We start from the raw sequence: 13,331 nt of genomic DNA on the forward strand, positions 1-13,331 counted from the left end.
GTCCTTATTATTTATCAGGAGGTTGCCTAATTTTACGGCAGGCTTAAATGTAATATTAGTTATTTGTTTTCGTAATACACCTGCTATTTTATCGGAAATTTTTCCAAAATAGGTTACTGTTCTGAAAAAGTCATTTTCTTTGTCTTCCATAATAATTGAAGCCAGCGTTAATTTACGAAGAACCTTGTGTTTAATTTGATTTACTATTTTTGATTCAAACCCATTATTAGTCGCAATGATTTTTATAGTATTGAGCTCTTTTTCCAAATTTTCGTTTGATAGTGGTAGTGTTAAAGCTCTATAGATCATCGCATAATATGATGATAGCTTCTGGCTCAATGGATGAACCGAATCCACTGGAGTCGTTGTATCAGTGAATGTTGGCTTACGAAATATATCAAAAATAAATTTGTTATCTACATTTTTGATTCGTAGATCCAAGAACGTAATTTCCCTGTCACATTCCTTTTCCAACGTAAACTGGATTTTGTTGTTTATAGTGTTCACAAAATCCAGAAAACTTTCCAGTTGTCGGTTCGTACCATCGAAACATATGAGGATATCATCAACATAGCGGTACCAAAACTTTATGTATTGTTTGGCTTGTTTTGAGTTCAATACGAGTTCCTCGAAATGGTCCATATATACTTCTGCCAACAGAGGACTAAGAGGAGAACCCATAGCTAAGCCCGCTGTTTGTTTGTAAATTTTTTTGTTAAAAGAAAAATAATTTTGTTTTAGCACTAACCGTAGAGCATCTGTTATTTCACTAATCAATAATGGGTTTGTGTTCTTTCGTTCCAATAAATCAGAAATCTGTGTAACACATTCTTTAGCCGATATATTACTAAACATGTTTTGTACATCCAAGGACGCAAGTTTGTAACCAGGGCTTAGTTTGAAATTATTTAATTTTTGGACTAGTTCTATCGAATTCCTAATACCATTTTTACTTTTGAATTCTGTAGTGTCTCTAACAATTGTGTTCAGTTGTTTTGCCAATTTGTATGTTGGACACCCAATATATGATACTACAGGTCTGATAGGGGCCAAATCCTTATGTATCTTCACCAGTCCATATAAGATTGGTGTTCTAGGATTCATTTCCAATAATTTGGACTTTACAGAACTAGTAAAAAGGACTGAAGAATTTTTAATAAAATCTTTCACTTCTTGTTGAAACTTGTTAGTAGGATCCTTTGAGAGTCTTAATATTTTTTCCTTTTGAATAAAATCAGCAACTTTATTTATATAGTCCTGTTTCTTAAGAATAACTGTCGAGTTACCTTTGTCCGCTTTTGTAATTACCAAATTATTTTTTTCTATTTTCCTTTTTATTGATTTAATGGTTCTACCGTCAAGTTGTTCCGTTTTCTTTCCAGTTGGATTTTCCTTTATGATTTTTTTAATTAATTCAATCGTCAAGTTATCCTTTTTGTCTTTTAGAGCCACCTCCGAGTCTACAATTAATGTCTCCGTTTGGTTGTTAAAATTAAGTTTAGGAGCATATTTGACTCCTTTGTCCATAAGATGCATTTCTGAATTGTCAAAAACAACGTCAGACAAATTAATTGTTCTTGAACCAAAGGTGACTTCTTGAAAACTTCTTTGACTTAGGCTTGGGCCGACTTCCTGTTCAGCACATAATTTGTCCAATTTTTTCTTTTGGGATAAGTATTTTGTGTAAATAAGTTTTCCAACTTCTGAACCGTTCAATAAGGTTCAAAGTATTTTGATTGTAGGTTTGGTTGACAGTAATTAAAAATCAGTCAAATTATAGTAATAAGCGCGATCAAAATCATTATACGAATGGGGACAGAAAAACCCTATCTAAATCTAAACACACACACAAAATAAAAAAATAAAGAAAAATCATTCATTTAAAAAAGTTGAATTAAAATCACGCTAGCGTGTGAACGGACGTTAGTACACGCTAACGTGTGAATAGCCACCATGCGCAATAATTATTAAAATTTAACAAACGAAAAACAACGTAGTTCGCGTAGGAATACAGAACCGAGTAAAAAAGCCAAAAACAATTTAAAAATGAGGTCTCTTAAACAAATCACCCTTGAAGGGTACACTTCGAATAAAAATTTCATTAAAATTAATAATTTTACACGTTTGTGCCCGCAACGCGAGCACGTTTTTAATATTACATCGACAATTCATGGATTGGGATAATCAACGACGGAATTACTCTTGAACAAATCACCATTGAAGGGTACACATCGAATAGAAAATTTATTAAAAATTAATAATATACACGTTCGTGCCCGCAACGCGAGCACGTTTTAATATTACATCGATAATTATACTATCGTGGAGAAACTGGAAATCTTGCAGTCAATAATGTACTCTGGAAATAAAGATAATTGGTTTTAACTTCAAAGAAATGGACGTACATGAACGATTAATTAATTATACCTGGACATTTCATCAACGGCTGGTGTTGTTTGTTTTTGGTCGTGTATCGGTTATCCTATGGTGGTTTTGCTTGGATTTTTAAGGTACCTTTTATTTATCATATTTTCTCCACCCCATCCGTATAATATCGTTGTTGGAGATTTACCTTATAGAAATTCCAAAATTTAATATACGTATTTTTTTGAACTATCCAATTGAACATTTCCGATTTGATTTTAGTCAAGAATGGTAAAGATTGTTTTGTGAAGTGAATCAATACCGCGTTTAGAGGTGTAGCCGACAACGAGTTCAGACTGCCCATGGAAGGGTGTCAAAATCCTCGATTTGCGTTGCACCTCGCGGTTCGTCATCTTCACCATATTCGGCCCCGTGTTAATGCTTGACTACGTTGAGTCACGGGCCGGATACAGAAGATAAATTAGTTGGTTCACTACACAGAACAAAATTTACGTCATTTCGAGAACGTTTTTTGTTTTGTTTAACACCTAGATCGGAAATGTTCAATTCAAACTAGTATCATTTTATAATAATGTAACAAAAAAGAAAAACACTTACTTAATTAAATAAAACCTTGCACAAAGAGGTTATGTAACCTGTTGTAGTTGACTGTGATATTTTTAGTTTATATTTTTTTTAAATTCATTTAATGGTTTATTTAAAGCCATGTTTTAGAATTCTAAACCAAAGAATATTTATATTTTAATGAAATAAAGTAACTTAAGTGTAAAAATATATGTAAATGCGTTTTGTTGTTGTCAAATAATTTTGACATTTCACTGATTAATCCATAGAGTTGTAGTCGTTTTATAGACTTCTACTCAAATCCTAGACCTTTTTTTTTTCAACTTATTCTCTTTCAGATTCGATCACAATTACTAAGATCGCGGTTAAAAAACGCTTCCACTTGTCATCAAAGCCACAGTTGGTAATTTAATAGAAGATGTTTAATAGAAAGTCCTTTTAAAAATGCCACACTTCAATTCGAACTTTGTTATCAAAATCATTGAATTCTAGGTGATGTAATTGGAATGAGAGTTCGCAATGGACAATTTTTAAATAAACAAATAAATTATTTCGTTTAGCGTACCATTCTCTTAATTCTTCCTTTAACCATACAACCTTGGCAATTTTTATGGCTTTTTTTGATGTTAGACTATTCGATCTTGATTTTATCTGAACAAAATTTGGAAAACAATTCATCTTGAGACATTGTTTAATAAACCAAATATTCTGTGCAAATTGACGTGTTTTCTTCCTCAATCTGTAGTAAAACTTCAATAGCTCTGATACACATGCTTGTTTTAGATAATTGATTGATGAGAGCTTGAGTTTGTGGAAATCCATATTAAAACTTGTAAATAATTAGATACTAATTAATATTTATTTTGCAAAGTCCACTTTAATTAAAAATAATTGTGACAATTGTTTCCATTTTTACATCATATTCATACAAATGTGAAGTTTAACAAAATATTTCTGTTTATATAGTAAACATTAGAAAAAGGATATACATTGCTTATGTGTGTTAGACAAAAACAGACATAAAAATTTGTTTTTGTAAACAAAAAAAACAATCTTACAATAAAACGATAATACATTGAATTACCATATAAGGTAAGAATATTGGTTTTCGGATTAAAATATAAAAATACAATAACAGGTACACAAAAAAAAAACAAAAAAACTAAATAAATTAAATTAAGTCAAAATCTAAACATAAATATATTGCCATTACTTAAAGCAAAGGGAACAATCTGGAATTAAAAAGTTCCGTTTGTTCGTTTAGAAGGATTTGAGATTCCTTTTTGTTTTTGTAAACCTCCATAGCTTCTAGAACATCCAGTTTGAAGCCCTTATTTTGGACATGCAAAATTTCCATATCTGATGAAGGTTTGTGACCTTCCTCCATTAAATGATTGGCGAAAGTGGAGTCAGATTTTTTCAATCTTAGCGAGCGCCAATGTTCCTTTTTTCTTGTTTCAAAGGACCTTCCTGTTTGACCTATGTACACACCTTTGCAATCATAGCAAGTTAATTTGTAAACCCCTGATTTTTTATTCTTTTCACACCTGTCCTTATTATTTATCAGGAGGTTGCCTAATTTTACGGCAGGCTTAAATGTAATATTAGTTATTTGTTTTCGTAATACACCTGCTATTTTATCGGAAATTTTTCCAAAATAGGTTACTGTTCTGAAAAAGTCATTTTCTTTGTCTTCCATAATAATTGAAGCCAGCGTTAATTTACGAAGAACCTTGTGTTTAATTTGATTTACTATTTTTGATTCAAACCCATTATTAGTCGCAATGATTTTTATAGTATTGAGCTCTTTTTCCAAATTTTCGTTTGATAGTGGTAGTGTTAAAGCTCTATAGATCATCGCATAATATGATGATAGCTTCTGGCTCAATGGATGAACCGAATCCACTGGAGTCGTTGTATCAGTGAATGTTGGCTTACGAAATATATCAAAAATAAATTTGTTATCTACATTTTTGATTCGTAGATCCAAGAACGTAATTTCCCTGTCACATTCCTTTTCCAACGTAAACTGGATTTTGTTGTTTATAGTGTTCACAAAATCCAGAAAACTTTCCAGTTGTCGGTTCGTACCATCGAAACATATGAGGATATCATCAACATAGCGGTACCAAAACTTTATGTATTGTTTGGCTTGTTTTGAGTTCAATACGAGTTCCTCGAAATGGTCCATATATACTTCTGCCAACAGAGGACTAAGAGGAGAACCCATAGCTAAGCCCGCTGTTTGTTTGTAAATTTTTTTGTTAAAAGAAAAATAATTTTGTTTTAGCACTAACCGTAGAGCATCTGTTATTTCACTAATCAATAATGGGTTTGTGTTCTTTCGTTCCAATAAATCAGAAATCTGTGTAACACATTCTTTAGCCGATATATTACTAAACATGTTTTGTACATCCAAGGACGCAAGTTTGTAACCAGGGCTTAGTTTGAAATTATTTAATTTTTGGACTAGTTCTATCGAATTCCTAATACCATTTTTACTTTTGAATTCTGTAGTGTCTCTAACAATTGTGTTCAGTTGTTTTGCCAATTTGTATGTTGGACACCCAATATATGATACTACAGGTCTGATGGGGGCCAAATCCTTATGTATCTTCACCAGTCCATATAAGATTGGTGTTCTAGGATTCATTTCCAATAATTTGGACTTTACAGAACTAGTAAAAAGGACTGAAGAATTTTTAATAAAATCTTTCACTTCTTGTTGAAACTTGTTAGTAGGACCCTTTGAGAGTCTTAATATTTTTTCCTTTTGAATAAAATCAGCAACTTTATTTATATAGTCCTGTTTCTTAAGAATAACTGTCGAGTTACCTTTGTCCGCTTTTGTAATTACCAAATTATTTTCTTCTATTTTCCTTTTTATTGATTTAATGGTTCTACCGTCAAGTTGTTCCGTTTTCTTTCCAGTTGGATTTTCCTTTATGATTTTTTTAATTAATTCAATCGTCAAGTTATCCTTTTTGTCTTTTAAAGCCACCTCCGAGTCTACAATTAATGTCTCCGTTTGGTTGTTAAAATTAAGTTTAGGAGCATATTTGACTCCTTTGTCCATAAGATGCATTTCTGAATTGTCAAAAACCAAACGGAGACATTAATTGTAGACTCGGAGGTGGCTCTAAAAGACAAAAAGGATAACTTGACGATTGAATTAATTGTGAACACTATAAACAACAAAATCCAGTTTACGTTGGAAAAGGAATGTGACAGGGAAATTACGTTCTTGGATCTACGAATCAAAAATGTAGAGAACAAATTTATTTTTGATATATTTCGTAAGCCAACATTCACTGATACAACGATTCCAGTGGATTCGGTTCATCCATTGAGCCAGAAGCTATCATCATATTATGCGATGATCTATAGAGCTTTAACACTACCGCTATCAAACGAAAATTTGGAAAAAGAGCTCAATACTATAAAAATCATTGCGACTAATAATGGGTTTGAATCAAAAATAGTAAATCAAATTAAACACAACGTTCTTCGTAAATTAACGCTGGCTTCAATTACTATGGAAGACAAAGAAAATGACTTTTTCAGAACAGTAACCTATTTTGGAAAAATTTCCGATAAAATAGCAGGTGTATTACGAAAACAAATAACTAATATTACATTTAAGCCTGCCGTAAAATTAGGCAACCTCCTGATAAATAATAAGGACAGGTGTGAAAAGAATAAAAAATCAGGGGTTTACAAATTAACTTGCTATGATTGCAAAGGTGTGTACATAGGTCAAACAGGGAGGTCCTTTGAAACAAGAAAAAAGGAACATTGGCGCTCGCTAAGATTGAAAAAATCTGACTCCACTTTCGCCAATCATTTAATGGAGGAAGGTCACAAACCTTCATCAGATATGGAAATTTTGCATGTCCAAAATAAGGGCTTCAAACTGGATGTTCTAGAAGCTATGGAGGTTTACAAAAACAAAAAGGAATCTCAAATCCTTCTAAACGAACAAACGGAACTTTTTAATTCCAGATTGTTCCCTTTGCTTTAAGTAATGGCAATATATTTATGTTTAGATTTTGACTTAATTTAATTTAATTTAATTTATTTAGTTTTTTTGTTTTTTTTTTTGTGTACCTGTTATTGTATTTTTATATTTTAATCCGAAAACCAATATTCTTACCTTATATGGTAATTAAATGTATTATCGTTTTATTGTAAGATTGTTTTTTTGTTTACAAAAACAAATTTTTATGTCTGTTTTTGTCTAACACACATAAGCAATGTATATCCTTTTTCTAATGTTTACTATATAAACAGAAATATTTTGTTAAACTTCACATTTGTATGAATATGATGTAAAAATCGAAACAATTGTCACAATTATTTTTAATTAAAGTGGACTTTGCAAAATAAATATTAATTAGTTTCTAATTATTTACAAGTTTTAATATGGATTTCCACAAACTAAAGCTCTCATCAATCAATTAATTTTGTATTGAATTGTTTTGTATTGAATAAAAAAATTTATTCTGGGGGATTCGATCAAGAATGTTTACTTTACTGCATTATTTCGAATCAACAATTTGATATTTCATTTCATTCATTTCTTGCAATTACATTAATTATTCGCATTTTGTCTGAGATTTAAAAGTGGACAATTCAAATTCATTTTCAATATTTTTTCTTGAACTTCGAACATTCGAATTGTGATCTTATCCGTTACCGTATATCATTTAATATAAATTTCTTTATCAGTTTTACAATCTGTTTATTCATTTAATTAAAATCTATGCATTTTATTAAGATTTATTCATTCAATTGAAATTTATTCATTTAATTAACCTCTTCACTACTGGTGTATTTTACATAAAAATCTAGCATACGTATAGTACCAATTTTAGTCTAGAGGAGGAAAAAACTTTTTGGGCTCAAATTTGGTCATCTGGCATTATCCTTATTAAAATAAAACAAAAATTTTGCATTATTTTTTTAAATATATTTTTTGAAATATTTCAATAATAAACGCCTTTATGAATACAAATATCATAGAATATGGTTTATTAATATTCAAAAATAATTATATTAACTGGAAAATATATTTCACAAAAGTTTTGAAGTGAAGCTAGTTATTGTTCCTCATAGAGCAGATGTGCAATAAATTGTACAAAATGCATCAATGAGTGTCAAATTTTCAAATTAATTAAGTACTGAAGAGGTTAAAATTTATTAATTTAATTAAACTTATTCATTTGATTGAAATTTATTAATTCAATTGAATCAAATCATTTAATTGAAATTTATTCATTTAATAAAAATTTATTCATTTGATTGAATTTATTCATTTGATTGAATTTATTCCTTTGATTTAAATTCATTCATTTCAATTAACTTCAATACTTTATCTGAAGATCTCCTAATGTATGGAGAGGAAGCTGATGAAATCAGAAAAACTCTTATCTCTCAACTAGAAACAGTTTTCGCACGCGTCATTGCCATATATGATCTTTTCCAAACATTGTCTGAAAAGGATTTTGTTTACGCCGGAATTCGGACTTTGAACTTATCTTCAAATCCGATTCTGGTTTTTGGTGTTTACACAAATTTTGTTTAAAGAGAATTAAATCTTTTTTTTTTTTTTTTTTTTTTTAACGGAGATATTCTGTCTCCTTTTAATTTGAGTAATTGCCCTTTGCGCAATTTTTTACTTATCGAGAGTTAGTCAACGCAAACCGTTCGTTCTCATTGTGAATTTAAAGCGGACAGTGTGTCCCTCATTTTTGTGCTGTACAACAGTAGTGTAATCAGATAGTGCGTCTGTATACCAAGGACCGTGCGTCCTCATCTTCTATATGTGTTATTAGTTCGTACGTATAATTAACGTTCGGTAAACGGTTTACTTATCAAGTTACTACTTCAAACTAGTTCACTATAATATCCTATAATTATCCATCCTTTTATCCAAATTACGTGGGTGAAACCAGAAGAAGTTTGAAGATTATTACCGGAGTAGGCGTTCAAAAGGTTAGTGCAACCATTTCATTTCATTCACATTTTTCCGTATAAATTTATTCGAGAAGTATTCCGACTTTGAATATTACGTCCATTAGCCAGAGCCACTACATTTAATGGTCCTTCGAAGCGGATTGTGAGCCTGGGGAATACGTTTTTGCATGATTTATGCGGAGAATTGTCGAATTTTTGAGAAAAAATTGGAGTAAAAAACGTGTAAAAAACGCGCGAAAAGATATTTTTAATGATATAACTTGTTTTCGCCAGCAAACAAGCTTGCTAGATAGTTTTATCGTGTGCGCATGTCTACAACGTGAGAGTGAGACAACATTACATACCAATGATATGCGCAGTAGTTACTTAAAACACTGTTTTATTGAGTGAATAAACAGATATTTTTGTTTCACAATATCAAAATTTTCGACGGATTCAAGTCGGTGTTTATTGTTTATATTGTTTGAGTATTATTATCATTATCCTTTTTCTGTAGATTTGGGCATTATTGAGTTTTTGATGGAATAAATACTTTTTACAATATTTATTTCGAAGTAAAGTAAATGGTTATTTAAAACTGGTTACTTGTATTTAATTTAACACACACTTATTGAGTACGTATTGTTTGTGTACATGATAATCAAAGTGTTGATCTTTGTGTACGAAATACTTATAATATTTATTTCAAATCAACCATTTAATCGTTTGTTTACAAAATACAATGCACACTATTTAGTCTATTTGTGTATTACTTGTTTACGTACACCTGGTGTCACTGATTATTGACAATAATGGCTGAAGCTAAATTACAATCAAAATTAAAGGTTTTAACTTCGAAAAAGCAAACCCTTTTCAAAAGAGTACAGCTATTATTTGATAAAAGTCAAAACATTGCGGATGAGACAATTGTGAATGATTTTCTTATTCAGATATTCGACTTTGAACGAGACCTGCAATGAGTCTAAGCTCCTAGTTGATGATATAAATTTAATAAATTTAGAGTTAGATCCTGAATTTGAGCCAAATTGTCAAGAATTGAATGTAATAGATGAATTGTTTTGTTACATTAAATCCGTAGCTGATTCTCTTAAGGTGAAAAAATCCGAGCAAGTAAATGAATCGGTGAAATCGATTGGGGATATAGTTTCTCCTAGGCTACCTAAAATTACGATTCCATCGTTTGATGGCAACCCGTTAAGATGGCCTATATTTTATGCTACTTTCAAATCATTGGTGCATGAAAACATAAAATTGGATAGTATTTCCAAATTACATTATTTATTAGGAAGTTTAACTAACAATGCACTCGCTTTATGTAGTGGGGTACCTCCCACACCTGAAAATTATTCACTTATGTGGGATTCATTAATTGATAAATATCAAGATTCACGGCAGATAGCCTTTATGTATTTGGATCAAATTTTGAAATTCAAACCTTTTTTAGTGGAAAGTGGTCAAAATTTAAACTTATTTGTTGAAAAATTTGATAGTGCCGTTAACGCTTTAAAGGAAGTAAAGGTGGGAGAGTTATCCGATTTTATTTTAATGACAATTGCCTTACAAAAATTGGATGTGCATACACAGAAGTTATTTGAACTGGCTGAATGACTGGCTAAAGGGGTCATTCCCACTTACAATGAACTTTCCGTTTTTATCAAAACCCAAGCGAAAATACTGAGTCGAACTAGTGGTTCAGCTAATTCCAGTAAGCAAGCAAATTCTAAGGCGGTGATGCATTCATTTGCTATTAGTGCCGATTCAAATTCATCCGATGTTATGAGTAATAATACGTATGAGAAATTAATTTGTCCAAAATGTAAGGGAGATCATAAATTATTCAAGTGTCATAAATTTATGTCTTTAACGCCTGCGGAACGAGTCCATGTGGTTAAAGCACATAATTTATGTTTCAACTGTTTGCATTCCAATCACGGTGTAAAGAATTGTAGTTCAAACTCGAGCTGTCGTAAATGTTCAAAACGCCATCATACGCTTTTACATTTTCATCATAAGTCAGATGCCAATGGTAAAGATAATTCAGAAGTTTTAAAGGGTAATCCCTCCACATCGAGTGTGTCAGTTGAATCCAAGCCATCTCCTCCGGTGAGTTTGTGTTCGACATCAGAATTAGTGCAATCGAAATATACTGTATTATTGGCTACAGCTCAAGTACATGTTGTATCTCATTTTGGAGAAAATTTTTTATTTAGATTTTTGATTGACAGTGCAAGTCAATGCAGTTTCATAACTCAGAGGTGTTGTCAAAGACTCAAGTTACCAGTGAATCGAGCGTGTCTGACCGTGTCAGGAATTGGTGTTTCCGAAAAACGCGTCAACGGACAAGCTCAATTAAAATTTTATAGTAAATATGATATTCACAATAAATACACGATGGATGTTTTAATAGTTGATAAAATTACGGATCAGTTGCCAACCTGTGTGATTGATAGTGAAGTGTGTGATACATTTAAAAATTTGCGTTTGGCAGATGATGAATTTTATCGACCGAGTGAGATTGATGGAATGATAGGCGCCGAGTTAGTGCCCTACATTCTGAAGGGACTTCGAATCTCAGGTCCGGATTCGCCAGTCGCCCTTGATTCGACGTTAGGTTTCATTATTATGGGTAAAGCGAAAGCTGAAGTCACTAATAACATTATTCAATCTTATTGTTGTGTTAACTCTCCCCTTAATATGGATCAACTCATCCAACAATTTTGGGATATAGAGGAAGTGCCAAACGGTACCGTGTTAAACGCAGACGATTTAGAGTGCGAAAAATTATTTGCGGCGTCTGTTAAGCGAGACGTAAGTGGTCGATATGAGGTAGCTTTACCATTTAGAAAGATTTTTTCTGATTTAGGAGACTCTTATACTTCTGCTTTAAGACGATTCCAAAACTTAGAAAAACGATTCGCCTCTATGCCTTTGTTTAAAAAACAATATATGGAAGTTATACGTGACTATTTCGACCAAGGTCATCTGAAGACCATAAGTGGTCTACATCCTAAATCATGTGGCTACTTTATTCCTTATCACGGGGTTTTTAAGGCTAGCTCCAGTTCTACACCATTACGAGTGGTTTTCGATGCGACCGCGAAAACCGATAATGGAATATCTTTAAACGATGCTTTATATACCGGTCCGAAATTACAAACTGATATTTTTGACATTCTACTTAATTTTCGTTTCTTTCAATTTGCTATGACATCAGATGTGAAACAGATGTATAGACAAATTGAATTGTGTCCTCCTCATCAAAAATATCAATGTATTTTGTGGAGGTTTTCTGGTGAAGAACCTATTCAAATTTGCCAATTAACCACGGTTGTCTTTGGGGTTAAGAGTTCTCCCTACTTAGCTTTACGCACTTTACGCCAATTAGCTGACGATGAAGCGAAAAAATTTCCTTTAGCGTCCGAGATAATATTACGTGATATCTATATCGATGACAATTTGTTCTGTGGCCGAAAAGTCGATCGCGCATAACATTTATCGTGAATTAGTCGGTTTATTCCGAGCAGGAGGCATGGAACTAGTAAAATGGGCGACTAATTTACGTGAGTTATCTGATGAAATTCCTGATCATGCTCGTTCAAATCAAATTTTGGAATTCCCTACGGAGTTTTTGAAGGTGCTTGGCTTGTAGTGGCAAGCAAATAGCGACGTTCTAAGCTTTTCTATTAGTGTTGAAAATTTAGAATGTACAAAAAGAAATATTTTGAAAACTGTAATGCGTATCTGGGACCCTTTAGGTTTGCTTGTTCCGGTATCTTTACATATGAAATTACTAATTCAAGAATTGTGGCTACTCAAACTTGAGTGGGATGAACCTATTCCAAATTATTTACAAAATATTTGGAAAGTCTTTCAAAATGAGTTAAACGACTTAAGTCAAATAAAAATTCCACGTCATATTGGATTTAAAACGGGTTCTTCGCTAGAATTGTTGGCATTTTGCGATGCATCGTCCAAAGCATATGCCGCAGTTATATATTCCAGGATTATAGATCCGGACCGTCACATACAACTTCATATATTATGTGCTAAATCCAAAGTGGCTCCAGTTAAAACAATTTTAACTATCCCTCGTTTAGAGTTATGTGCGACATTATTATTAGCCAAACTTTTGAAGTGTGTTATTGCCCAATATTCGAATCGAGTGAATATTACTAATGTGTTTGCGTTTTCCGATTCAATGGTAGTGCTTAATTGGATCAATGGTTCCCCCCATAAGTGGAAGACTTTTGTAGCTAACCGTGTATCAAAAATTCAATCGTTAATTGATGTGTCGTCGTGGTATCATATTTCTAGTAGCGATAATCCAGCGATAATCTCGAGGATTATCACCGAAAGAATTTCTTGAACATCCGTTGTGGTTGAGTGGACCATCATGGTGTTCGCGT

The 13,331-nt window shown here is 32.1% G+C and overlaps 1 protein-coding gene and 1 long non-coding RNA gene across 2 annotated transcripts; one reads left to right on the forward strand and one right to left on the reverse strand.

The window, feature by feature from the left end:
• Positions 1-2,123: 2,123 nt before the first annotated feature.
• On the reverse strand, positions 2,124-3,171 carry LOC123302685. The gene is made up of 3 exons (XR_006535545.1): positions 2,983-3,171; positions 2,428-2,572; positions 2,124-2,359 (listed from the first exon to the last, which is right to left on the reverse strand). It is a non-coding gene; the product is annotated as an uncharacterized LOC123302685 (long non-coding RNA).
• A 7,485-nt stretch (positions 3,172-10,656) lies between these two features.
• Positions 10,657-12,414, forward strand: LOC123302288. The gene has a single exon (XM_044885160.1). The coding sequence runs from the start codon at positions 10,657-10,659 to the stop codon at positions 12,412-12,414; it is 1,758 nt and encodes a 585-aa protein (XP_044741095.1).
• The last annotated feature ends 917 nt before the right edge of the window (positions 12,415-13,331 follow it).

This window comes from Chrysoperla carnea, chromosome X (genome assembly GCF_905475395.1).
Source record: "Chrysoperla carnea chromosome X, inChrCarn1.1, whole genome shotgun sequence".
Lineage (NCBI taxonomy): Eukaryota > Metazoa > Arthropoda > Insecta > Neuroptera > Chrysopidae > Chrysoperla > Chrysoperla carnea.

What these genes read in the sequence shown, in the direction of transcription:
- LOC123302288 (XM_044885160.1), top strand. Translation starts at nt 10,657, where the DNA reads ATGCATTCATTTGCTATTAGTGCCGATTCAAATTCATCCGATGTTATG.